The following is a 27,825-nucleotide window of genomic DNA, read 5'->3' as shown; positions in this document are numbered from 1 at the left end:
GATTTAAGATGTCTTTGTAGGAAGGGATGCATTTATACCAGGGGAGGTGGGACTTGGGGAAAAGGAGAAAACATTGCCACAAACCCTAACCTTAACCCCGCCCCCTCCACTCTTCCAGCCAGATCAAGTCCCCTCTGTGCTCCCCGCTGTTTGTCTGGTGGGCTGGGGGGTTCCGAGCCGTGCCTGCAGGAGCCCACAGATGTTGAGCTTTCAGAAGGTAATGTGAGAGAGCTTGTGGCCCAACGGGAGATACAATTGGAAAGACAGCGTGGGAAGTCAGACTCGAAGCTGTTCCTACATGTTCCTATAGCAAGAGTGGCCATTTAAAAGTTTCTTTATTTTAATGTAAAATTTCAAACATTAAAAAAAAAAGTAGATTCGCATAATAAATCCCCATTTACCCATCACCCAGCTTCAGTGATTGTTAACTCAGGGCCAGTCTTGTTTCATTTATATCCCAGTTGCTTCTCTTCCTTTTATTTCTTATAAAACCCCAGACATCTCATCTCTTCCTCTGTAAGATTTCAGTGTGCATCTCTGAAAGATAAGTACTCTTCAAGCTGTAATAGCGTAATTCACCTAAGAAGCCACAGCAGTTCCTTAATATCATGAAACATTCATTCAGCATCTTTGGCAGCAGTGGCGTTTGCAGAGATGGGTCCTGCGTATGGGAAGTCCTGGTGGATAGGCTCAGGAGGCAGAGGCCTCACTGGTCCAGGCGAGAGGCTGGAGAGGCTGGAGGCGAGGATGGGGTAGAGAGGAAGGGATGCAGCGGGGAGGCAAGAGGGTGGCCAGGGTGACGGTGGGGGAGGGAGGGCGGGGCAGGCAGATGACAGGCAAAGCTGGGGTAGGTCAGGCCCGTGATTGAGGGTGCTGGGGCCTCCAGAAAATCTGACCCAGGAAAGACCCCAGAACTCTGCCTGCAGATTGTCCCTTAGCTAATCACAGACCTTTCCCGCTGGAAAAAAAGAACAAGGAACATATGTTGCTGGGAGGGGTGTGAAGCTGGGGGCGGGGGAATCTTATTTTAATGTGTCAGTGAGTCATTGTTCCGAGCACTCCAAGGAGCCTCTTTCTGCTCAGATGGAAAGAGGAGGGATGTCTTGGGGTGACAGTGTCCCCTAATGTGTGTGGGGAGCTCAGCTGACCCCATAGCAGGAGGCAGGACAGGGCGCCCTGAGATGTATTCTCCCCCAGATGGGCGCTCCTGGGGGACGTGGTGCCTCTTCTCAGAGCTGGAGGCCGAGCAGAGGGAGCCAGGCCTTTACGTAATGTTTGCTCATGTGGCATTTTTTACCTTGTGCTTTTCTTTATTTTTTGCTACACCAAGCAGATCCAGTTTTATTATGGAAAACTGTGTTGCAGCAATATGAAGAAGAGGTTTAGAAGTTTCACCTGTAGTCCTGCCATCTTATCACGTGTGTCGGTTTCCTCCAGTTCTCCTGAGTCTTTGCCTGGAGGCGCTCACGTGGCGTCAGGCTCTCGTGGGAGGCAGGGGCCATGGGAGAAGGGCTGTGGGCAGTATGGGCTCTGTGGCTTCTGTTTGGTGGAGATAAACTGACATCAGGGAGTCAGAGCAGGGAGCGAGCCCACCTGGCAGTCGTCATGGCCTCTGGGAAGAAGGCAGTGTGCCCCATACGTGTCTCGTGTATGGGCGTGCACAGGATAGCAGTGTTTTTTGGTGGCATCCTCTCCCCTGAGCTGTGGCGCCTCCAAGGGCAAGGATAGGTCCTGGGTGTCTCTAAATCCCCAGCTCCTGGTCCGCAGGTCAGCACATAGACAGCAGCTCAGGACATGAGGGTTGTCACACGTGTCAGATGAGGGAGCCCGGGGACACAGCCAGGAACACGGCCACGGCTCCCAGGAAGCACAGGCGGACGTCCCAGTGTGTGTTTGTGGACGAGGCCTAGAGGAACATGCCGTGATGTGATGCAGAGACGGCACGATGTACGGGGCTCAGGCGGAGTCAAACTTTTAGTCCGCTCTTCATGTATGAATCACCCCTCAGAGTAGCCAAGCGATTGGTGTGGGGAGGTGTCTGTCTCTCCAGTATTCAAGCTAATGGGTCCAGAGGGAGCGCTCAAACATCATCACATGTGGGCTCCCCATCGCTTACGGATCTAGCAGAGGTCACCACTGACCGCTCACATCGCCAGACGCCGAGGCCTCCGGGTAGAAGCACACAGCATGCTTGAGGAGAAGGTCCTGCCCATCAAGCCTAAATGTGCTCAAACCTCTAGATACAGTTTCTAGTTCTCAGGAAGTGCTGTGCACAGGGGGGCGGGGTAAACAATGAAGGATGTGATGAGCACATCCAGATGGTAAATGTACAGGACCAGGGAGCTCCTTTCTCCCACAGATAAAGCTTCCGGCTCAAAGGATGCTCGAGACACATGACTGACTGCAGCGTAGGGACCTTAACTGCTTCCAACAAGCACACTGTATAAAGGTTTTTTGGGGACAATTAGAGAAATATTTGATACTAGAAAATTTTTAGAAATTTAAGTGTGCTGATGGGATTGTTATTCTTTTATTTTCTTCTAGAGATGCAGTATACACTGAAGTATTTATAGATGAAATAATAGCATATGTGAGTTTTGCTTCCAAATAATCGAGGTGGGTAGGTATAGATGGGACAAGATTGGCTCCATCATAAATGATCCTGGGGTCCAGGTAGATCATGGGTTCGATTACATGATCCTGTATTTTCATATGGGTTTGAAAATTTTCCATGATAAAAACCAAAAAGAGATGGTGTAGCAGGTTACTATGGAAACCAGTTTTTAATCTCTGATATGAGATCACCTCACCATCAGTAACAGACGTGTCAGAATTTAAGACGAGAGAAACGTCACGAATTGGTTTCCTGGGGGAGGGAGGGGGCAGAGGCTGGAGGGGGAGGCCCCGCTGCAGGAAAACCCACTGACGCCTCTGGTCTCCCCTTGGAGCCGCCTTGGGAAGTGAGCCGAGTTGGACCCGGGCCAGGCGTTTACACCCTTTTGTGATGGTTCTCTGCCTGGGGAGGGGCGTGGGCCCTCCTGGAGGGCTGCTGGGGGCCGCCGGACAGCACGCAGGTCCTGGTGCAGTGCGGCCATGCAGAGGGTCTGGGCCTCGCAGTGCCCACTGCGAGTGTGTGTGTTACAGTAACAACCAAGCATTCAAGACTGGGATGGGAGCCTCCTAAGACTTACCAAGTAAAGAGTCAGTGATATATTAAAAGTCTAATTTGGGGGCTCATTTGAGTTACAACTTGTTATTGTTTAGTCGTTAAGCCATGTTTGATTCTTTTTGTGACCCCGTAGACTGACCCATCACCGACTCAGTGGGCATGAGTTTGAGTAAACTCCTGATGGACAGGGAGGCCTGGCGTGCTGCAGTCCATGGGGTTGCAAAGAGTGGGACACGACTGAGCAACTGAACTGAACTCAGCTGAATGGGCTGTAGCCCGCCAGGCTCTTCTGTCCGTGGGATTCTCCAGGCTAGAATACTGGAGTAGAAGCCATTCTCTTCTCCAGGGGATCTTCCCAACCCAGGGATCGAACCCAGGTCTCCCACATTGGCAGGTGGATTCTTTACCACTGAACCACCTGAGAAGCCCTAAGTCACAGTGGTTCATGGTTTATTTTAGTACAGAAAAGAAACTAGAAAAATAAATGTGAAATTAGGCGTTTATGGACTCCAGAACCAAGATGGGAGGAGATGTCATAAGAAAACCACAGTGGTCTTGCGTCTGAGATAATGCCTGTTATGTGCGTGGCTTTTTTTAGGGGGTGGGGAGGGATTAAGTGTGTGCATTTGCAAGATTAACAAATCTTCCAAATATGTAAAGAGTTGACACATTCCACCCTATTTAGTTGTGCTGGATGGTAACACAGCCCTAATTTTCAGAGTGTGCTTCTGGTGGTCTATTTAATAAAAACAGGAAAAGCTCTGTCCCAGAGAGTTGAAAGCATGGTATTCACAGATGGAGTGACTCAAACCATGTCACTTGCCTTTTCAAAGGAATATGTAAACCCTAAGCTGTGCCAAGATACTTTTATTTACTTGTTTATTTTTGGCTGCACTGTGTGACATGCAAGATCTTAGTTCTTCCACGAGGGGATTGAACCCACATCCTCTGCATCTTAACCACGGGACCACCAAGATGCTTTTAAAATTGAGCTATTTTCTGATTTTCGGTGGCAGCTGGCAATCATTCAGGACAAAGAATGAAATTAAGGGCACCACACAGGGTCTGAGGAGAAACAAAGGGAAAAGCGTGTTTCAGAGATGATGGCCACAGAGCAGCCTTTGCCCCATTGTGGCTGACGCTCCTCCTTCCCCCGGCTCTGAGCAGAACCGCCTTGGGCTTTTCCTCCTCTCAGGTGCCTGGGAGAGCAGCAGGCAGTGGCACATGGGGTCAAGAGCTCCGCCCCGCCGGCAGAGAGCAGCGGTGTTGCCATGACTCCCACCTACATGGACAGCCCGCGAAAGGTAAAGGAGCCCCTCGGATGGGCAGGGGGCCAGCGTGTGCACTCAGGGCCTCGACGTGGGAGGCAGCACACAGCCCTGGGAGCCAGAACCAAGTGTGCTGAGGAGTTGGTGAACCCTTTGTAGCATCGCTGTGTTGATGGAGGGACTTGTAAGGAAGCTGAGTACCTGATGAAAGCAGGTGTAAAATCAGTCAGGTTAACTGGGTCAGTCAAGACTGAAGGTTTGGCTTGAGCTGTGACGCTGGCCTCTGGTTCCCCTTCAGCTCCGTCTTCAGCCCTCCCTGGTGAGGGTGGGGTAGGGACGGGGGTGGGTGTGTGGGTGGGCGGGGGGAGGATAGAAAACGACTGAGGCAGATTCCAGGAGAGCTCACTCTGGTGAACGAAATTCCCATCAGTTTGCATAGACTCCTGAGAAGTAGTCAGCTGGGAGTGTCCTGGGAGACAGAAACCAAAACCTGAGACTTTGGCCTCTGCACGGAATTGGCGAGTACAGTAGAGGGGCTGAAAACTCCACAGGGTAGGCTTGTCCTGCCCTCGAAGACCAATAGATACGACTTTGTCAGCTCATTTTCCCCAGAAACTCAGAACCTGAGATCGTTCTGATGTGGCTGCACATTCCCTTATCTGGTTTCTCTCACTCAGAGATGAAGCAGATCCAATAGATGTATTTTATTTTTCAACATTGTGGTTAACTTATATATCCATCTGCCTATTTATTTTTCTCCCACATCATGAACATTTCCCTGTCTCATTATTTCTCCAAAGCATGATTTAAAAAATATATATATAATATTTCATCATGTGGATAGACCTTCATTTGTTTACAAAAATATGTATGTTGGTTTCTGATTTTTATTTTATTTTTTTTTTATTTCTGATTTTTAAAAATAGTTTTTGGTAACTATTCTGTAAGGTTTTTATAATTACTCTGCAGTGTATCACAATTACAAATAATGCTGCGAACAGCCTTGCACATAATTATTTGATCACATCTCTGACTATTTCTTCAGGATAAGTTCCTAGAATTAGATGACTAGGATGGAGGGGTTAAAATCTGGGAAAAGTAGCAACTGAGGCTGCAAGCAGCTTGGGGAGTTCATAGACCTGAGATGGCAAACCTTAATAAATATTTTAGACTTTGTGGGCTTAGAGGCAGGATCCAGGTTGTTGTGTGGACTCTTCCTCCACCATTTAAAATTTGAAAAGTTCTCAATTCATGGGCTGGAATAACCAGGGGACCACATTTTTCTGTAGGCTGTTCTGCAAGCCCAGCTCTAAGACCGTGGCTCTGGGTCCAGTCCCCAGTGCAGTCTGTGCGTCAGGAACGACCCGTCAGTGAAGGAAGTCTTTTCACCTGTCCTCACGGGCGCCTCACAGCAGCACCTCTTTCTGTGTTCTGGCAGAGGAGGGGTGCAAATAGAGCATGGGCACACAAGTGCCTGTGTGCCTTCCGCTGGCTGTCCTCTCTGAGGACTAGAAACTGTGGGGACTGTACTGAGAAGTGAGAGATTACAGAACCACAAGGATTAGGCTTAACATATGCCGGTGAGCAGATAGGAGACTGTTGTCCACAGCACTCCCCTCATCTTCCGGCTGGACAGTGAAATCCACAGGTGGCCATGGGTCTGCCTGGGGATGGATTTCCAAGTGGTCCGCGGGAGGCAGGGGGTCAGAGATGGCCCGACACTGTCTCCAGGCAGCTTCCTGCATGTTGGGATGTGTGCAGGGTACCCATGTGTGTGTTTCCACGGCTCGTTACTGGAGCTTGTCGGGGCTGATGGGCCAGGACAGCAGTCCTGGTAAAACAGACAGTGAAATACTTCAGTGATTCTACTTCTAGAATTAAAGAGAAGTGGTAGGAAAGCAGAGACCTTCAGGGATATGGAGTGCTATTTCCAAATTTCAGTAATGACATAAAAAGTGCAGATTTTGAAGGGACAAGAGGATATGTCTTGACCTTAAGAAGGAAGGAGGGAGGGAGGTGTGATTGGAAAAGTTCTCTGCCGTTTATGTTTCAAGTCCACGGCAACCCGAACCCTGCAAGGATGGCGGGGAGGCCGCTCCAGGGGCCCCTCCTGGTGAGCACACACGTGTCTGACACTGTAAATGTCTCAGCGGCTTCGTGGTTTTGTTACACAACCAGCAGGGGAGAAGGTACTGCTGCTTCTGTCTCCCTGGTTCGCTTGGAAAATTTAGCAAGAACTTTTCCTTCATTGAATCCTCTTCTCCCACCTGCTGCCGTGTTTAGCAGTAAGCTTCAGGTGTCCATGTAAATTCCAGAAGCCTGGGAGTCTCCCCACCAGGCCAGGACACTGCCCTCCCTCCTGCCCTGTGCACCCCCCACACACACACACACGCTGCCCTGCCTTTCTGTCCCCTTGGCGTGGGTCTGAAGGACATTCAGAGCTATGTGGGGGCGCAGGCATCCAAGCTTGGCTCTGATGAGAGCTGAGGCGCTTGGACACACCTTCCCCCAGGTGCTGCGCCTACATGGCTGGGATGCTCTGCCTGGGAAGGTGTGGGTTTCTGCTAATGCTTTGCATTTGGATATCTTCCTCCTGGGTGGATGGGTCTCTCTCTCTCTCTCTCTCTCCCCCTTTCCCCTCATGTGCCCGTCTTTCTCTCCTTCCCTCCTTGTTTTTGTTTTTTTCTTTCGTCCCTTCTTTCTCCTGCAATGGTTCACCGCTGGGCCGCGTGCCATCCTCCACCCCCTCGCGCCTGCCGCCGCTTCCCGCCGCTCTGACCTCAGGACGGGGCCTTCTTTATGGAGTTTGTCCGCAGCCCGCGCACAGCAGCATCCGCCTTCTACCCGCAGGTCAGTCCAACCCCAGGGCCCTGCAGCCCGTGTGTGCCTGTCTGTCAGTTGAAGCCTTGACCTGGCCTTCAGCTTGGTTCTGAAAACACCTGGAATTGGGCTGAAGCTGAGTTTGAGGGGCAGTTGAAATTGAATTTCATCTTGGAGATGCAGTACCTTCTGTTTGTGGCAACAAAGGGGGCTCATTGTCTTCATCTTTGCCCACGTGGTTGCTGCTGACTCACCCACATGGTAGCATCTTCCCCTTTAGGTGTTTTTGTCCATATGACGTAGCAACCTGACTTAAAAGCTGAACTCTTATTTGTTTTTCCTCCCAGATGGTAAGTGTCATGAAGGCAGGGGAAGTTTTATCTTTTTTAACTTGTTATTTTATATTGATTAACCATGTAATCATACAAACATTAGTCTGACCCACCATCTGCTTTTGTCAGTAAAGCTTTATCGAAACAGAGCCACGTTCCTTCATTCACATCATTGATGGTTGTTTTTGTGCTTTTTCATGCAGAGTTGAGCAGTTTCAACAGGCCTTATAGCCCACAAAGCCTAAAATAATTACCGTCTGGTCCTTGACAGAAGATATTTGCCAACTTCTGATTTAGAGGATAACTCTTTAACCACATCCTGGTGTGGGCTGGTGGTGGGGTCCAGACTCAGGGGCAGTAGACAAGAGATAACCCACAGAGAGGCCCGGAAAGAGCACCTGTGCCAGAGAGCTGGGTCTGGTCCCCTGCATTAGCTTCTAACTTAATTTCATGGCATGGCACTTCTTCCCAAGTCTTACTGGTTGAGGGCAGATGGTGGTTGGTAATTGCAAGCTACCTCTTGCTGCGTTTCTCTCTGTATTTTTGGGGCTGGCAGAGTCTATGTGGTCCTTTTCTTTTTTTTTTGGCAATTCATTGAGCCTGGTGTAGAAGAGCAAACTGGTTCTTTCAGACCAGGGATGATTTTGTCTCCCAGGGGACCTTTCGTAATACCTGAAGGTATTTTCGTTACAGTTGGAGCAGAGGGAGATGATAAGGGGGTCGTGGCTAGTGTCTGGTGAGCAGAAACCAGGGGAGCTGCTGAGCACCCACTGCACCCAGTGGTCCCCACAACAAAGGCTTCGTGGGTGCTCAGTCACTCTTTGCGACCCCAAGACTGTAGCCCGCCGGGCTCCTCTGTCCATGGGATTCTTCAGGCAAGAAGACTGGAGTGGGTTGCCATTTCTTCCTCCAGGGGATCTTCCCGACTCAGGAATTAAACCTGTGTTTCCTGCGTTACAGGCAGGTTCTCTACCACTGAGCCAGCTGGGAAACTCCCACAGCAAAGGCTTATCTGACCCGTAATGGCAGCAGTACCAGGGTTGAGATGCTCTGTTTTATTTAGAAGGAGTGATTTTTTTTATCACCTAATAGAGTATCTGATAATATTCTTCTGTAAGTACTCGAGAACCCCGTGTGAGAGAGACTAGGCGGCTTGTAGTTTTCCAGAAATGCTCTTGGAGACTTGCTGTTCTCTCCAGATGTTCGCTGTTGGGTGCAGCCGCTCTAGGTGGGCAGGTCACAGTCCTGCCCTTCAGGCTGTTTAAAGGGAATGAGACAGAAAACCATGACGTGAAGCAAAATGTGCCAGCCCCCAGGCGAGGGTCAGAGACGGAAAGCAGAGAAGGAGGTTTCTGTTTGGGGCCCAGAGTGAGTCAGGGAGCATTTCACTAAGGGAGCAGCACTTGGAACACAGCGTTTCTAGCCCGTGTTGGTAGGGAAGGGAGTCCCAGAGGGGCACACAGAGAGGATTGAACACAGGATTGACTCTGCTGGAAATGCAGCCGTGGGTGTGGGTGTGTGTGTGTGCAGAAGCCCCCAGTTCTGCAAGTCGGGTCTCAGTCTGATAACTCGTGCGGAGACTGGAAAGATGTCAGGGTAAGGAGTGATGGGGTTGAGTTGTCCTTCAGGAGGGTGAAGCTGGAGTGCTCGCAGGTAGGGTGTGTGTGAGGTGGCTCCCCCTCGTCGGTGGGAGCTGGGTGGTTCTTGGGCGCACCTGGTGGGCCCTGGGAGTCAGCAGAGGGGAGGCCGCAGGACGAGGCCTCTCCTTAGGGGAGAGGCGGGAGAAGGAAGCTCCAGGTGTGCCTGAGGTGTGAACCTGGGCAACTGGGAAGACTGACCGGGCCCGTGACGGACGTGGGCTAGGAGGACAGGGTTGGGGGGTGTGGGGCTGCTGTCTCCCTCCTCCCAGCCCGGGGGGACGGCCTCTTCACTCCTTTTCCTGGGGTTTTCTTTAGTGTAAATCTTGTGGTTTGAGTTAGGTGCTGGTCTGGGGGCCACTGTGCACAATGGCCTCCCATGGCCTCGGTTTGGGGTGCATGAACTCCCCCTACTCTGATGGAAGAGGGTGCACGCCTGGTGGGAGGCAGTCCCTGGACTCCTTTAGCTCTTCCCCCAGGGACCAGCGGGGACTAGGAAGGAGAGGGATAGGAAGGACTGTACTTGTGAACAGCCTGAAAGGTTTTTGGTTTTTGGCATTAATTTTTTTTTTTTTTTGGCGTTAACTTTTAAATCTCCTGCAGGTGTCTTTGGACCAGACGGCCGCCCCAGTGCTGGACGGCAGCAGCTTGGGGGTGAGCACAGGCCAGTCCGTGGACAGGGGCAACAGCCAGACCTTCGGGAACTCGCAGAGCTTGGGGGAACAGGGCTTCCCCTCCGCAAACTCCAGTGATAGCAGGTGAGACTCAGGAAGGCCACACTCGTGCTACTGGGCGGTGGGGGCGCTCTGACCTCAGAGGCTGCAGAGGCTGGGGGTCTGGATCTCGGGCCCGAGTTCTGACTCGACTACGAGTTATGTCTGGGAGCCCAGAGCAGTCAGTCCTCACCGGCATCTTCCACGGGGCTGGTGGTCCATGCCCGGCCCTCCTCACAGGCTCCTGTAGAAACACCAAGGCATCAGGCGCTGTGCAGGCTGGGCCCGTCCAGCCTCTCGTCTCTCCAGGCCCACGTCCCCACCAAGCCTGGTGGACACTTCAGCTCCAGCTGTCCAGAGCGCAGGAAAGGCGTGCACGTTTCTGCTTCCTTGTTGCTCACGAGGGTAGAACAGTAGGTTCTCTTCTGCTTTTGGAAGAGGAACTGGGAATGTCTAGGCTGGAGAAGGCCGGGACCGACACAAGTCAGGACGCCTGGCTGAATTACAGAGAACACACTCCATCTCACGGCAGAGAGCCCCAGGCAGCTGCTCCTGCCTCAGGGAACCAAGCTCTCTGCCGCTGATGATGTTCACACGATGGGGCAGCCTCTGTCCAGATGCTTGTCACAGGGACTCAGGCATCAGAAGGAAGTTCACTTCCAGGATCTTTCTTTAAAGGCTTCTTTAACCCCTGAGGTTCTGAAATGCTCCGGTGGGTCCTGGACCTGCTGAGTAGGAAGAAGAGGCCAAGACAGGGGCACCTGGGGAGGGGGATGGGGATTAAGGAGCTTCCTGATAAGCCCCAGGTTTGGTGTGACCCATGCCCTGGGATCTGGGTTCAGTTGCTGAGTATTTAGCATCTTTATGAACCGTCGTATTGTCAAGGAAGAGCTTGCGGAGCGGGTGATAGAAAGATCTGGGCACTGGGAGCAGGCAGACGGGATTCAAATGTGGACCCTTGATGCTTCCTGGCTCTTTGACCTTCACCAGGTCTTTTTCTTTTTTGACCGTACCATGTGGCATGTGGGATCTCGGTCCCCTAACCAGGGATTGAACCTGTGCCTCGTACATTGAAAGCTCAGAGTCTTAACTACTGGACTGCCAGGGAAGTCCCCTTCACCAGCATCTTTCATGTCTCCAAGTTCAAGAGGGTGGCTGTTACTGTTGTGTTTAGTATCACTGACTGTTTTGGACTTGGTGGGCGTCAGTTCAGGCTCAGTATTTTATACACGTTAACCTCCCAGCAACCCTGGAGGACAGGAACAGTGTCCTCCCCAGTTTATAGATGGGGAAGCTGAGGCCAAGTAAAACCAGAGGCCCTCCCACTGGTGGTGATGACCGTGGGATTCTGTACCCCGTGCTCTGGCCACAGTTACCTAATGCTTGCGTACGTGCTAAGTGACTCAGTCATGTCCGACTGTTTGCGACCCCATGGACTGTAGCCCACCAGGCTCCTCTGTCCATGGGGATTCTCCAGCCAAGAATACTGGAGTCGGTTGCCATGCCCTCCCCCAGGGGAGCTTCCCAGCCCAGGGCTCAAACCCTCGTCTGCTGCGGCTCCCACACTGCAGGCAGACTCTTTACCCCTGAGGCACCAGGGAAGAAGGACGCCCCGGGTGGGAGGCCCAGAGCGTCCCTCCAGGGAGATATCTTGGAAGTGGTCGAGCCTGACATAGATTATTCAAAGGGGAGGGGCTCGTTAAAGGAAGCAAGTTAGGACACGAAACCACTTTGAATTCTTTTTTTTAAAAGTAAATTTATGTATTTTTAATTGGAGGACAATTGCTTTACAGTGTTGTGTTGGTTTCCGCCATACGGCAGTGTGAGTCAGCCACAGGTGTACGTATGTCCCCTCCGTCCCGAAGCTCCCTCCCGCCCCATCCCTCTAGATTGTCACAGAGCGCCGGATTGAGCTTTCTGCATTACACAGCACCTTCCCATTAGCTCACTAAATATTTTACACATGGTAATGTGTCTATTTCAGTGCTACTGTCTCCATTCGTCCCACCCTCTTCTGCTGCCGCTGGGTCTGTAAGTCTGTTCTGTAGGTCTGAGTCTCTATTTTTGCCCCGCAGTTAGGTTTATCAGATCAGCCCAACCAGCCCAGCCTGAGGGCAGCCGTGATGTCGTATATAGTCCCCAGGGGATATACTTATTTGGAAAGGGCTTCCCTTGTGGCTCACATGGAAAAGAATCTGCCTGCAGTGTTTGATCCCTGGGTTGGGAAGATGTCCTGGAGAAGGAAATGGCAACCCACTCTAGTACTCCTGCCTAGAGAATTCCATGGACAGAGGAGTTTGGTGGGCTACAGTAAATGGGGTCACAAAGAGTTGGACATGACTGAGCGACTCACACACACACACACACACACACACACACACACACGCGCGCGCGCACGTTGGAAGCAGGACAGCCCCTCTGAGACATCCCCAGGTTGTAGCTGGCCATACTTTGCTTCCGCATCTGTGGTGTCCAGATCATCCTGGCTTCCAGCTCCATGAGAAGTGAAGGAGGAAGGTCAAGACTCTTAGAAAGGTCACTCTCCTTCTCTGTTTGCAGCTCTCAGCAACTGGCGGCCAGCTCCCTGACCTCTTCCTCCACCCTGGTGGAGATCCTGGAGGCCATGAAGCACCCCTCGTAAGTGGCTTCTCTTGTGGATGAATGCAGGGGGTCAGAGGATCCCACGGCGTGAGCCAGGGCACTGCTCAGGCAGTGGGGTTTGGTGGGTTTATACCTGATTCCTCAACAGCTATGTGACCTTGGGCAAGTTACTTGACGTCTCCGAGCCCTGTTAGCTTGTTTGTAGAGTGGGGCTGCAGTGGTTGAGTCGCAGGTGTTCTCTGAAGGCCAGGTCTTCCCCTCCCCTGTCTCCTTTCCCTGCCACGCCTTCTGTGTCCAGCCACAGGGATTTCCCTGCATCTGGGGAGAGCGGGGAGGAATTGTACTGTGAGGGCCCTCCCTTCCGTGGGGGACGCTCTTCTTTCCGTACCTCCTGTCTCTCCTTGTGGCCTCCTCGGAACTCAGGACAGGTGTCCAGCTGCTCCCTGAGCAGAAGGGCCTGTCGCCAAGCTGCTTCATCAGTGCGGAGGTGGTGCACTGGCTGGTGAACCACGTGGAGGGGGTCCAGACGCAGGCCATGGCCATCGACATCATGCAGGTGAGGCCCCGGGGCGGCGCGGGGCTAACCGATGAACCACAGGCCCGTCGTGGTTCGCAAGGCACTTCCGTCCCTGACTTAAACATCAGGCACAGTCTGCCATGTGCGCTGAAGTGTTCTGGGCAGAATCTATACTTCTGACCCTCGGTGGGGAATCCCTGTGAAAAGTGCCCAGGCAAGGCCCTCTGTCTGCCTCAGCGCCTTCCTGGCTCCCTGCACTTCCCAGCGCGCCAGGCACAGCCGTGTGTGGTCTGTCCGCATCTCGTTCATCCTCCGCCCTGACCAGGCCCCTTGAGAACAGGGCAGCTCCGACCTTGTGTGCCTGAGGATTGCTTGGCACATGGTAGGCACTGAGCCAGCCCTTGCTGAATTTAATGACATTGTTCAGAACTGGAATTAAACTCGAGAAGTGGGGGAAGGGAAAGGTCAGTGCACACCGTCCTGTCCACACAGAGGCCCCCATGAAGAATCAATGACGTTTGATCAGTATGTGTCTGTATAATAAAATTATTAAAAAACATACATGAGAATTATATTACACTCACCATTTATTTCTGGATAGAGAGAAAGGGAGTGAGACATGGGAGAATCCATAGAGATTTTTAAATTTTGTTTAGTTTTCTTTGGCCACACTGCATGGCTTGCAGGATCTTTAACAAATCTCTTAAGTCTGTATAGTAAAAAGTTAAATTAGTCAAAGGTGGCTGATGGTATGACCTGAATTTTCTTTGTATTTGTCTGTGTGTTTGAAATATCTAATGACACTGTATTATGTGTTTGCATTTTATAATGTAATCTGTATCAGGCACAGCATTTAACACAGTGCAGCCGATACAGCTGATGGGGAGGAGGGTGGGTTCTGAGGGCTGTCCCTCTGAGATGTTCCCCTGCAGGAATTTCAGAGTTTCGCTGACTCTCCTTCTAGAAAATGCTGGAAGAGCAACTCATCACACACGCCTCTGGCGAAGCCTGGCGGACATTCATCTACGGCTTCTATTTCTACAAGATCGTGATGGACAGAGATCCCGAGCGAGGTGAGGCTGCCTGCTGCCTGCGAGGCAGGGGTTTCCCGGCGATGCACCCCCTCAAATGACAGGGCTTCTCAGGCTCCTTGTGTGATGCTGTTCCCTCGGTTGACAGACATGTCAACCTCCCTGAGCATCTGTACTTAGTTTGAGCGTCACTGCACTATAAAATAGCCTTAATTGAAGTAGAGGTCACATAACATGAAACTAACCATTTTATTTATTTTTGCCATTGTTTTTTGTTGTTTTTTGGTCATGCCACGTGGCTTGTGGCATTGGTTCCCTGATCAAGGGTTGAGCCTAGGACCACCACTGTGAAAGTGCCTAACCACTGGACCACTGGGGGATTCCCCCAAACTAAGCATTTTAAAGGGGACAGTTCAGTGGCACGTAGGGCTCACAGTGTCGCATAGCCACTACCTCTGTCTAGTTCCATGACCTTTCCATCACCCTGAAGGGACGCCCCATTCTCACGGGTGCTCCCTCCCGAACTCCACCTTGCCCAGGCCCTGGCCACCAGTCAGCTGTCTTGTCTCTAAAGGCTGGCCTGTTCTGGACATTTCTACCCAAGTGGCCTCACGCACTCCTCGGCCTTTCATGGCTGGCTTCTTAGCGCCGTGTTTTCAGATTCACTGCGTCAGGCGCGAATCGGTGAAAACACGGTCACCCGTGCTGAGGCCCCCCTCCACCGCCCTCTGCAGTGGCTGTGCAGCAGCCCACCACCTGGCATACGACGGCAGTGGATGACTTCGCCAGCTTCCAGCGCAAGTGGTTCGAGGTGGCCTTCGTGGCGGAGGAGCTCCTGCACTCGGAGATCCCCGCCTTCCTGCTGCCCTGGCTGCCCAGCCGGCCAGCCTCCTACGCCAGCAGGCACAGCTCCTTCAGCCGCAGCTTCGGGGGCCGCAGCCAGGCCGCCGCACTCTTGGGTAGGTGTCTGGGCTGGTGGGGCCCGGGGAGTGCTGGCGGGCAGCTGGGCAGAGGGCAGTGCCGTGGGAACCAGGGTTGGGGCCGCCGCGGCTGTCATGCTGTGACTGTCAATGCTGCGGGCTCCTGTGCAGCTTCCACCTGCTGAGTGGGGCGCGTGCATTACTGTCCCAGCCAACCAACAGGGCTCGGCAGTTGTCAGATCAGGGCCAGGTGCTAGTCCTGCATGGACTGGACAGACAGCGTGGTCACTTTTCCCAGGGGTCAGGACACAGTGGGTGTGAATGACTATTCTCTGCTGGTTTAGCCCCTGTCAGGGGCTATCCCCACACCAGAGCATCTTAGGACCTCAGAAGAGGACAGGATCTCAGAGGTGGTCCATTCCAGGCACTCACTCTGAGCGTGGACCTCCCCTCTGCCCTCCCTCTCCAAATGTGCTTACTTTGGGGCATGCACCCCAGGACCCTTGCCTAAGGTGGGGTGAATACATTCTTACTGAATGATGGTGACCTCTGATTTTGAGAACCAGACTGATGAGTTGAGATGTGAGTTCTGGGCAAGGAGTCGTGAGATTCCCCTCAAAGGCAGGTTGGAGAGACCCTGAAAACCCCCCAGAAGGAGGGAAACAAACATAACACAGGCCAGACTCCAGTGAAATTCCTGTTCCTTCTTGGTCAGCCTGGAAGTGCCTGGCTAACTTGAGTTCTTGCCTGGCTGGTGGAATGGAAACCGTGCTGGTTTCCAGATCCTCAGAGTCACTCAGAGCCTGCGTGGCCGGTGCCCTGTGTGAGAGGTGGGGCAGGACACCGCCCACCACCGAGGTCCCCCCAGGGGTGGGTGCAGGACCCCGTGTGTTGCACTTACCCCTTTGTTAGAGTTTCTGCTTCTGGGAGAAGTGTTATCATTTTGGTTCTTGACAGTTTCTTTAGGAACATCTAGAACTAAGCAGAATCTTTCATGTGTATTGTTTTCTGGGAAAACACTCTTACTATTTCAGTAGCTCCCATGATTGTTACAGTGGACTGCTGCCCATGAAGAAATGCCATTGGATTCGAGGGGGAGGGAGGAAATGGGGCCGATCACAGTTTACAGAAGCCCCGGGTCTGGCCTCACCCAGAAAGACAAGAGTGGAGCCCTGGTTTTTATTTACTTCTGAGCCAGCTTCAGGCCATTGGTCAGGAACTCTATGTCTGACCCATCTCTAAAACACCCGTCTTGGTTGAGAAGGATTTGCGAGCAGGAGCCCAGGTCGGATGAGCTACTTTGGTGCTGAGCTGGCATCAGTGGGCAGCACCCGGTCATTGTGACAGAGCATTGCATATGTATGTTTATTCATGTCCGACTCTGCGACACCAGGGACTGTAGTCTGCTAGACTCCTCTGTCCATGGGGATTTTCCAGGCAAGAATACTGAAGTGAGTTGCCATTTTCTTCTCCAGGGGGGTCTTCCCAACGCAGGGATGAAACCTGCGTCTCCTGCATCGAGGAGGGTTCTTTACCACTAGGGCCACTTGGGAAGCCGGGGACAGAGCATTAGACTTCAGTAAGAGTTTCATTTCTTGAGAAAAGATTATAGAACTGTTGCCTTCCTGGGTTGAAACCAAAAAGCAATACCCACTCCTCACTCTGGTCTAGGCTGCTTGGTCTCTGGAATCGGAAGATCTGGGGCTCAGCCTGGCTGAGGTTCTGACTCTGATCTCAGCCAGGGCAGTTCCCCTCCATGGGCTGCTGTTTCCTCATCTGTAGGTTGGGGGTGGGATTAGAGGAGGCAAGCTATGAACAAACACGCCTATTTTTGTTCATTTGTTTGTTTTATAATAACTTTGGTTTTAGATTCACAGCAAAATTGAGCAGAAAGTACAGAGTTTCCGCATACCCCCTGCCCACCCCTGCCTCCCCCGCCGTCGACATATCCCCACTGAAGTGGGCTGTTTGTTAGAGTCGATGACCCTGCACCAGCACATCATCATCAGCCAGGTCCACGGTTCCCTTAAAGTGTGCTCTGGGTGTTTTGCCTTCTACGGGTTTAGACAAGTGTGTAATGACATGTACTCACCATTATGGGGCTTCCCAGGTGGCACTAGTGGAGAACCCTCCTGCCAATGCAGGAGACATAGGAGATGCGGGTTCTGTCCTCGAGTCAGGAAGAGCCCCTGGAGGAGGGCATGGCAACTCATTCCAGTGTTCGTGCCTGGAGAATCCCGTGGACAGAGGAGCCTGGCGAGCTATAGTCCACAGTCCACAGAGTCGAAACGCGTTGGACATGCCTAAAGCGACTTAGCACAGCACAGGAGCACTCACCATTACAGTATCACACAGAGTAGTCTCACTGCCCTACAAATCTGCCTGTTTTTGTAAATAAAGTTTTATTGGAACACCGTGTGCTCATTCATTTAGGTAATGTCTGGCTGCTTTTGCACTCTTTTTTTTTTTTTCATTTATTTTTATTAGTTGGAGGCTAATTACCTTACAATATTGTAGTGGTTTTTGTCATACATTGACATGAATCTGGATAAGGAAGCTGTGGTACATATACACCATGGAATATTACTCAACCGTTAAAAAGAATTCATTTGAATCAGTTCTAATGAGATGGATGAAACTGGAGCCCATTATACAGAGGTGAAGTAAGCCAGAAAGATAAAGACCATTACAGTATACTAACACATATATATGGAATTTAGAAAGATGGTAATGATAACCCTATATGCAAAACAGAAAAAGAGACACAGATGTACAGAACAGACTTTTGGACTCTGTGGGATGGGGAATAGATGCTTTTGCACTCTTAACAGCAGCATTGAGTAGTGAGAACGGAGACCTTATAGCTACACAACCTAAAATACTTACTACCTGGACCTTCATAGGAAACATTTGCCGAGCCCTGGACTGGACGACTTCCAGGAAGCGTCTAGAATCTGCAGTCTCACATCTATATGCTCGGTTGTTTGCTCCTCCTCCTCACCCCTGCCTTCCTTTCCCTCCCCTGGGCTCCCCTCCACCTGCGCGCTGACGTAGCCGCCACTGTCCCGGAGCAGAGGACCGTGACCCTGGACGTGGACGTGAACAACCGCACGGACCGCCTGGAGTGGTGCAGCTGTTACTACCACGGGAACTTCTCTCTGAACGCGGCCTTCGAGATCAAGCTGCACTGGATGGCTGTGACCGCCGCCGTGCTCTTTGAGATGGTAGGCACCCCCGCCATGCGCGGTCGGGCCTGTGCAGGGATTTTCGTCCCTTAAACAGCTGTTTTCAGTTCAGGCTCCTGTTACCTCCACGTGGACCCTTGTAATAGCCTCTCTCAAAAAATTAAACATTGTGAAAAATTCAAACAGTTGGAAAAGGTGTCGATCAGGGGGTGTCTGAGCCTTGGGGCTACTGACATGTAGGACGGATTGTTCTCTGTCAGGAGTGGAGGGCCTGGCCTGTTCACTGTAGGATGTTGAACAGCATCCTTGGCCTCCACCCACAGTAGCACCCCCTCCTATGTCAACCAAAAATGTCTCCAGATTTTGCTAATGTGCCCAGGGAGGGGTGCGTTGCCCCCAGTTGAGAATCCCTGGTGTAGAGCAAAAAGTAACCCTCTCTCTCACCCTCCCACCGTTCGCTGGAACTTCCATCTATTGCCCTGACACTTTGCTGTTACGGTGGAGACATTCTGTGCAGGTAGAGGCCCTGTCACCTTTTTTTTTTAACAGGTAGATAATTTTTTGAGAATTTTCTATCACCTATGTATCTTTATGAATAAGTCGGCCTCTTTTCTTTTTTAATCGGTTTTGCCTCCTTTTCGGGGGAAGACTTTTAAAATAGCATTTGTTTCTTACAAGTTAACCTATGTGGGATTTCCCTGGCAAGTCCAGTGGTCAAGACTCAGTACTTCCACTGCAGGGGGGCTCAGGTTCGATCCCTGGTCCAGAAAGCTAAGATTCTGCATGCTGCTTGATACAGGAAAAAAAAAGGAGTTGTGCATAACAGGAAACTCTGTTTCTGTGCTTCCCACCAGGTCCAAGGTTGGCACCGCAAGGCCACCTCCTGTGGCTTTTTGTTGGTGCCGGTTTTGGAGGGGCCCTTTGCTCTGCCCAGTTACCTGTACGGCGACCCGCTCCGGGCCCAGCTGTTCATCCCACTCAACATTAGCTGCCTGCTCAAGGAGGGCAGCGAGCACCTATTTGACAGTAAGAGACACCCCCCTCCTGAGGGCTGTCCCCTGCACCCCACCCCCCACCGCCAGCGTTGCCTCCCGAGGCACCGGGAGGGAGGTCAGCTTTTCGTGGGTGGTGAAAAGAAGGGGCCTCTGGACAAGGGACCAGCGTTTAATCCTGATTTCTTCACTCAGTGGCTGGCCAACCCTGGACAAGTCACCTAATGTCTCTGAGCCTCAAATGGCCTTGTTTCTAACATGGGGGTGGCCAGAGCTGCCTTGCCAGCTCAGGGAGACCCTCGTGTGGCCTGGAGAACATGGTGGGTGGGGAGGGGGCGCTGTTGTTTGAGTTTTCACCACGGCCTCCTCTCTCCACTACAGCCTAACTGGTTTGGGTGGCAGGAAGCTGAACCTCATGGGAGGCTTGCATCCACTGCTCCACGGAGAAGGGCTGGAAAGGGGAGGCACTGAGAGCAGGGCAGGACAGTGTGCTGTTGTGCACGGCTGAGGCGCCTTAGCACCTGGAGGGCTCCAGTCCCATGTCCCAAGGAGGCAGAGCAGGAGGAGGACGAGGGACCCCCTGATCCCAGCCCTCCCCCAGAACGGAGCCCACGGGGCCGACCTCGCCCGCTGCTCCACCCTCGCCCACCTGACTCCAGGGGCAGGTGTGGACAGACCGCGGGGTGAGCTGCGTTCACACGGCACGGACTTTCCATCACCAAGTGCACTGTGATGAGCCTTTCGTTAGCTCCTGCAAAGTCTTCCATAAGCTCACAGATGACCTTTTTATAAGGAAAAGCTAGAGTCACTGCTGGTGATTGGAACCCTTTAGCTTCCTAGGTGTAGAAATTATCAGTGTGGAAGAAGAAACCTTTGAGGCAAAGGAGGTACTTTCCCTGAGTTCTCATGAGTCCGTGGCGTGGTTTATGGCAGAGACCATTCCCCCCTCACCACCCCCCACTGGGGTGCAAAGAGCTTTTGTTCTGAAGGTACATTTGTATGTTTTTTACATCTTGGAAGACATTTTTGTACAGACACAACATTTTATGCAGTAACTGGGGATCCAGGCGAGCTGCATGACCCCTGGAGGCCATAGATCCCGTGATCCTTGGAGTTTATGACATCCCCCACCCCCCACATTCTTGTTTCTTTCCCCTTGTGGTATGGCCACGGAGGGACCGTTTTCTGCAGTCCTGAAATTGCCAGATGTTTATATCTGTGTCTGATGACTTTAAGCCAGGCACCACCTCCTATTGCTGTTGTTAATATGTTGTGAAGAAGGGAGATCTTCACCCAGACCATCCAAAGACTCTTCTGGGGTCTCCCACTTTCGCTGTAACTGGGCAGGAGTGCTCACAGGGCTGGCTCCGGAGGACATTGCTGTATGAGCTGATGGTTTTCCCTGCCAGTTGTAACCAGTCTGCAAGACCAGCATCCTCTGTTGGTTGCCATGGTTACGGCTGAAGGAAAGGCATCCTAGTTGAAAGGAATAAGGGTTTGAATCTGAAAGTCGATTTTCTTGCTTCTGTGCCATCTCTCCTGTCCTCTCCCCTTCTGATAAGAAGGGATTCAAAATCTTAAAAACATGACAAGAACACGCTGTGTCTTGTTTTTACCAATTAAAGCCAAAGTCTTTTTTTTTTCTTTTGCCCTTTGGTTACCCAGAATCGTCACATCTATCATATGTATAAAATTCCAAAGAAGGAAAGAGCAGCCAGGCCCCTGCAGGTGACCCTGGCCTCTGGGACGCCGTCTTGAGTGGTTGCTGCTCTAGCACTCAGCACTCTGACCCCAAAAGCAGCCCCAGCCCGTGGCCTCTACCGTGTGACAGCTGCCTAAGCCCTGCCACCTCCTTGCCCTGCTCCTTTCCTCACACCAGCCAGGCCGCAGCACGAAGTGGGTGGTGGGGGCGGGCACCCATCTACCCCACTCCACGCCCCTCCCCAGCTGATCACTTTTCCAAAAACCATTGTATATTGATTTGCTTCAGTTTCCCCACCCCTAAGCTGGAAAATTGGTAAATCGTTTTTCTCTCCTTGGAAGCAAATAGCATGCACTTAAAGCTTGTCCTTCGCTTGGATTTAATATCCTGCTCCTTTCTGCTTTTGGCACAGGCTTCATTAGAATGAGTCTCATAGCAAGTTCTGGCTGCTCATGCTGGTCGCTGAGGACTCGTGTTCCTCCCCTTTCTAGACCTTGATGGAGCTTGGGGGCTGTCATTCTCTTTAGGACGTTCCTCCTTGGGGTGGAGGCCAGTTCTGAAAGCTGGTGGCGTGGAAAAGCAGAGCTCAGGCTCAAGGGGGGAGAATTGCCAAGAGTAGTAAGGGATCACGGAGGCCGGACCCAGGGATGATTGCAAAGCTTGGAATAGCAACTCAGCATTTATTTTTTTCCTTTCAGGCTTTGAACCAGAAACATACTGGGACCGAATGCACCTTTTCCAGGAAGCCATTGCACACAGGTTTGTTCTTAACAAGAAGGAAGCATGGGGAAGCGCCGGTGTTTGTCTCAAACAATGAAGCTAGTCCATTCTTTCTCGGGAGACAGATCCAGTCCTCCAAGGACAGATTTACTGCATATCTCCAACAGGTCCCTCTGCCGTGGTTTCAGAGATGGGCACCTCCTGTCCAGGTCCTGGAGCTAAAGTTTTTCAGGCCCAGCTCCCTCTCATTCATGTTGGTAGGCGAGCAGAGAGCCATCTCCTCGGCCTCCACCCAGAGCCAAACTTGCCAGGAGATGACCAGTAGAATTTTTCGGGAGCCGCTTGACCCATGTTGAGAAGACAGTGAACACTTAACAAGCAATAGATACATTCAGTGGCTACTTACTGAAACCTGCTGTGTGTACCAAGGAAGGCCTTTCCTGGGCTCAGGCCAGTCCAGCTCTGTCTCCAGAGTGTCAGTAGCTCAGGCTCCGGTGGCTGCCCGGTGTTAACCACAGAAAATCAAAGCCCCCTATGCTGCTTTTAGGGTCATTTCACCTTGTTCAGGTGCCTTCAGCAGTCCCAGCCCCACCGTGCACACCCACACCCACCGTGCACACACCACTGTGCACACCCACACCCACCATGCACACACGTGCACACTCACATCGTGCACACTCATACCCCTACCATGCACACAGACACCCACCGTGCACACACCACTGTGCACACCCACACCCACCGTGCACACACGTCGTGCACACTCACATCGTGCACACTCACACCCCTACCATGCACACAGACACCCACCGTGCACACACCACTGTGCACACCCACACCCACCATGCACACACGTCGTGCACACTCACATCGTGCACACTCATACCCCTACCATCCACACAGACACCCACTGTGCACACACCACTGTGCACACCCACACCCACTGTGCACACACCACTGTGCACACCCACACCTACCATGCACACACGTCGTGCACACTCACATCGTGCACACTCATACCCCTACCATGCACACAGACACCCACTGTGCACACACCACTGTGCACACCCACACCCACCATGCACACACATCGTGCACACTCACATCGTGCACACTCATACCCCTACCATGCACACAGACACCCACCGTGCACACACTACTGTGCACACCCACACCCACCATGCACACACATCGTGCACACTCACATCGTGCACACTCATACCCCTCCCATGCACACAAACACCCACCATGCACACACCACTGTGCACACCCACACCCACCATGCACACACATCGTGCACACTCACATCGTGCACACTCATACCCCTACCACGCACACAGACACCCACCGTGCACACACTACTGTGCACACCCACATCCACCGTGCACACACACATACCGTGCACACACGCATCATGCACACTCATACCCCTACCATGCACACAGACACCCACCGCGCACACACCACTGTGCACACCCACACCCACCATGCACACACATCGTGCACACTCACATGCACACTCACATGCACACTCACACCCCTACCATGCACACAGACACACCACTGCACAGCCACACCTACCATGCACACACCACTGTGCATACCCACACCCACCATGCACACAGCACTGTGCACACCCACACTGTGCACACTCATACCGTGCACACTCACATGCACACTCACACCCCTACCATGCACACAGACACACCACTGTGCACACCCACACCCACCATGCACACACATCGTGCACACTCACATCGTGCACACTCATACCCCTACCACGCACACAGACACCCACCGTGCACACACTACTGTGCACACCCACATCCACCGTGCACACACACATACCGTGCACACACGCATCATGCACACTCATACCCCTACCATGCACACAGACACCCACCGCGCACACACCACTGTGCACACCCACACCCACCATGCACACACATCGTGCACACTCACATGCACACTCACATGCACACTCACACCCCTACCATGCACACAGACACACCACTGCACAGCCACACCCACCATGCACACACCACTGTGCATACCCACACCCACCATGCACACAGCACTGTGCACACCCACACTGTGCACACTCATACCGTGCACACTCACATGCACACTCACACCCCTACCATGCACACAGACACACCACTGTGCACAGCCACACCCACCGTGCACACACACACCATGCACACAGACCTCACTGTGCACACCCCTTCCACTATGCATACACACCCCCACATACCATGAACACACATTTCCACTGTGCACACACATGCCTACTGTGCACAAGCACACATGCACACAGACACCATGCTCACACACTCCATGTGTGCATGCCACACCGTGTACACACACACACCCCTACTGTGCACACACCCCATCATGCACAGACACACCCCCACCACACACACACCCACAACCATATGATGAAGTCCAGACCCTTCAGCCTCCTCCACCCAAACGGGCCCAGGCCTGCCTTAGGTCTGCCTCTGCCCTTGTCTTTGATGCCTGGTTAAGGCTGTGAAATAAGTGCCAGGGACCTGGCTTCCTCCTCCCAGGAGGAGGGTGTACGATTCGGGGCCATCAAGTGAAGAGGTCGGTGGGAAAGGACTCTGACACGAGAAGCAGACAAGCCTGGTTCACCTCTGCCCCGCCCACCCCTCCACCAAGCATCCAGCCGAGGAGTCGTGAGCTGCGGTGCATCCATGCTCTCCCGACTTGTTGGCAGGGTTCCCTGACACTCCTGTCACCTAGTAAGCCTCCAGGAGACAGTAGTTACTGTTAGGAAGACCCCAGCCGAGTTTGTCAGCAGGCTGTGCTGATCCACACTGAGTAGATAGCCTTGATGGGAAAGTTGAGAGGAGGAAGGGTGAACTCCAGAGCGGTGCCTGCCTGTGCTAGAACTGGCCGATGGCGATGAGCTCACGGCGCAAGCAGCCGATCTGTTTAATTTGCGCATCTGACTTCTCGTGTCCTTCAGCAAAGAGTTATCAGGTGCCCGTGTGAAACCAGAAGCTTCTGCCGAGGATGCAACACAGCACCTCCCCAGAGCTCAGTCCAGGAGAGGAAGGAAACAGGACTGTACCTACTTTAGTTCTGCCGCCTCACAGCCCTTGTTACAAAAACCCCTCAAGTCAGGGCAGGAGCTGCGCTCGCCAGCACATCCTCTACAGCACTTGGCAGGTGGAGCTGTGATGAATGGGCTTCGTGGAAATAGAAAAACCAGGCCCAGAACCACGCATGGATGAAAAACAGCCCCTCCTGCCCATTTCCAGAACACAGTGAGGCAGGGCCCCGTGTGTTTCTCGGTTTAAGGAAAATGACTGCAGTTACGGCATTGCTCAGTGCAAAGCCCTTACTGAGAACCACTGCACTTAGCGTGGGAGCACAGACAGGAAGGGGAGTGAGGCCGGCCAACTCAGCGGAGTTAAGACAAGGGCCTTCCCTGGGGAGCTGAGGGTCTCGGGGGTGGGGTGGTGGAGGGGAGAGGGAGGGAGGGCCAGTGCGATGGAGTGAGGAAGGTTGGAGGAAGGAGAGCCAGGCAGGTGAGGGGCTCTCAGCTCCCCAGAGGGGAAAAGTTGGGCGGGGCAGAGGGTGGGAAGAGGTGAGGATGGAGAGGAGCAGCGGGGATGTTCCCCTGGGACTTTCCAAGTCCCCTCTTCCCGGGCTGGGCCACCCAAGGGTTGTGTCAGCAACACTCCGGCCCAGGAGATCCTCAGCAGCGTGTCTCCCTGTCTGTCCTTCAGGTTTGGGTTTGTTCAAGATAAATACTCTGCGTCCGCTTTCAACTTCCCAGCAGAGAACAAGCCTCAGTACATTCACGTCACAGGTGAGGCACCCCGGGCGTGGCGTGGGTGGTGGGGTAGGATGGTGTGTGCGGGCTGGCCTGGGGTCCGTGTCTCCCTCCCTTCTGGCGGCACCGCGACCCGGCCCTCTCCCCCAGGGACGGTGTTCCTGCAGCTGCCCTACTCCAAGCGCAAGTTCTCGGGGCAGCCGCGGCGGCGCCGCAACTCCACCAGCTCCGCCAGCCAGACCCTGTTCTGCGAGGAGCGCGTGGGCTACAACTGGGCCTACAACACCATGCTCACCAAGACCTGGCGCTCCAGCGCCACCGGCGACGAGAGGTTTGCCGACCGGCTGCTGAAGGACTTCACAGACTTCTGCGGCAACCGTGACAACCGACTGCTGGCCTTCTGGACCGGTTGCCTGGAGAAGATGCACGCCAGCGCCCCGTGATGGGCCGGGGTGCTGGGAGCTGGCGTCCCACTGCCCATGAGACTCAGAGGGGGACGGTCAGGCAGGCTCCGGGGATGGGTGCATGTCCCCCACCAGCATCCATGCTCTCCCCGAAGGGAGGCTCCAGGAGCCGCTGTGCCCTGGGAGCGGGCACAGGAGGAGTGCGCACAGGATGTATAATTTTGTGAAATAATGTACCATAGGCTCACACAGCTGTATATACCTGTACAGAGCAGAAGCGGGAATAAAGTGCCCCAGGCAGCATCTCGGTCCCAATCTGGTCCCCGGTGGCAGCTACCCCCTCCTGGGCTGGGTGGTTATGCCCCGTGCCGGGGCCCTGGAGGCTGGTGACATGGCCGCGGATGCTGGGGAGGACTCCAGAATCCACCTGGGGCGTGTGGCTGTGGGTTCACTGAAAGTCGTCTCTGAGCTGAGAGCAGGAAGAAGAGCCTCCTGGCTCCTGCCCATCAGGAACAGGGTGGTGGTCCGAGGCTGGGAGTTCTGGAGACGTTTCTCAGCTCGCTGATTGCGCCGGGGGTAGGGGGCGCACACAGGCCCTCTATATACCTGGGCGGCACCCGTCAGCCTCCCGGATGTAGAAATGAGCCTGGGGTGAGGAACCACATGGGGGTTGCGGAAGGAAAGCGCGGGGGGCGGGGTGGGGGCGGGTGTGGAAGAAATGCATCCCGTTACCGGAGCAGCAAGAATGTAGCCAGCGGGGCCTCAGAGCAGGAGGGGCCGCCTTAGCCCCAGCCGTGGTTTCTCAAGGCTCCTCTGCACAGGAGCACCTTAAGTTGCAGGCTCCACAGCCTGCTTCAGAGATTCTGGTTTGGGGGCTCTGGACTCTGTGCTGTAAATGACGCCTAAGTGACCCGTCTCTAGATGGTCCATTTGAGAAGCCCTGCCCCCAGACCCCTCCTCTGGGCTTCTTCCCACTTACCTCACCTGCAGCCCTAACCCGCCTGGAAATCTGGTTCTCAGACCAAAGCAGAGCAAAGGTCACACACCCGAAGCCAGAGGACTCGCGAGCAGGGTGAATGACAAGTGACAGCTCAATGGCAGTAGGGGCGGACAGAGAGCCACAAGGACCACTCAGTGCGTGGGACCCCAAAGCCACAGGACCCCCAAAGGCTGGGCCAACACTGCCAAGTTCTCCATCAGAGAGGCACAGAAGCCCGTCTCCTGTTTGTAGAGAAGTGAAGTGAAAGTCGGTTAGTCGTGTCTGACTCCTCCTGACCCCCCACGGACTGTAGCCCACCAGGCTCCCCTGTTCACAGAATTCTCCAGGCAAAAGAATACTGGAGTGGGTTGCCATTCTCTTCTCCACTGGATCTTTCCGACCCAGGGATGGAACCTGGGTCTCCTGCACTACAGGCGGATTTTTTACTGTCTGAGCCAGGGAAGCCCGTTTGTAGGAAGAGACCCATCAAGACAAGATGGAAGGTTCAGGCAGTACAAGAAAGGAGCACACGATACACAGCTGAGATGCCACAAGGCTTTGCTCACGTGGAGGGAGCGGGGGAGAAGACAGAAGAAACCAGTCACAGGCCTCTTCAGTTACCTGGAAAACAGATGCGTGAAATAATAATGGTTGCGCCATTCCTTGAGCCTGTGTTCTGGACAGTGTAAGCATACTTGCCATGTTTTCCGTCTTGTAATCTTATCAACAGCTGTCACGACCAGATGAGGGTGGGAGCCCCAAGGTCACACACCCAGGCCATACAGCCGACCGTGGCTGGAATCAGGTCTGTGGGACCCCAGAGCCCAGCCAGGCCCCGTCCACTGCCCTGCACCCCTCCTCTCCCCAGGGAGCTGGGACAGGGAGGCGTCGCCCACCCTTCCCTCCTGGGGGCCCTCTGTGCCAGCTGACTGTTCTGCTGAGGTGCAGTGTCAGGTCTGGTGGGAAGGGCTGTTCCTCTCCCTCAGGCTGCCCCCCTCTGGCCTGAAGCCCCTGACGTCAGCCTGCAAGC

At 53.3% G+C, this 27,825-nt stretch overlaps 1 protein-coding gene across 3 annotated transcripts in view; it reads left to right on the top strand.

Moving 5' to 3' along the window:
- Positions 1–26,123, top strand: part of DEPDC5 (DEP domain containing 5, GATOR1 subcomplex subunit) — a 71,514-nt gene extending 45,391 nt beyond the window's left edge. For 2 of the 3 annotated variants that reach the window (XM_065904563.1, XM_065904562.1), the window contains exons 32-42: positions 4,365–4,473; positions 9,830–9,984; positions 12,499–12,576; positions 12,964–13,096; positions 14,022–14,130; positions 14,823–15,047; positions 18,063–18,232; positions 19,048–19,219; positions 21,586–21,646; positions 25,366–25,448; positions 25,563–26,123. In XM_065904563.1, the coding sequence (XP_065760635.1) occupies positions 4,365–4,473; positions 9,830–9,984; positions 12,499–12,576; positions 12,964–13,096; positions 14,022–14,130; positions 14,823–15,047; positions 18,063–18,232; positions 19,048–19,219; positions 21,586–21,646; positions 25,366–25,448; positions 25,563–25,855 (1,588 nt within the window). In that variant the 3' untranslated portion in view covers positions 25,856–26,123. Of the gene's footprint in view, positions 1–4,364; positions 4,474–7,221; positions 7,288–9,829; positions 9,985–12,498; positions 12,577–12,963; positions 13,097–14,021; positions 14,131–14,822; positions 15,048–18,062; positions 18,233–19,047; positions 19,220–21,585; positions 21,647–25,365; positions 25,449–25,562 lie in introns of all 3 variants that reach the window. The other variant, XM_065904561.1, reaches the window with a different exon arrangement.
- Positions 26,124–27,825: the final 1,702 nt, after the last annotated feature.

The sequence above is a fragment of the Muntiacus reevesi genome, chromosome 13 (genome assembly GCF_963930625.1).
Source record: "Muntiacus reevesi chromosome 13, mMunRee1.1, whole genome shotgun sequence".
NCBI classification, from domain to species: domain Eukaryota; kingdom Metazoa; phylum Chordata; class Mammalia; order Artiodactyla; family Cervidae; genus Muntiacus; species Muntiacus reevesi.
The sequence above is the reverse complement of the archived record's forward strand: the minus strand, read 5'-3'. Positions and strand labels throughout refer to the sequence as shown.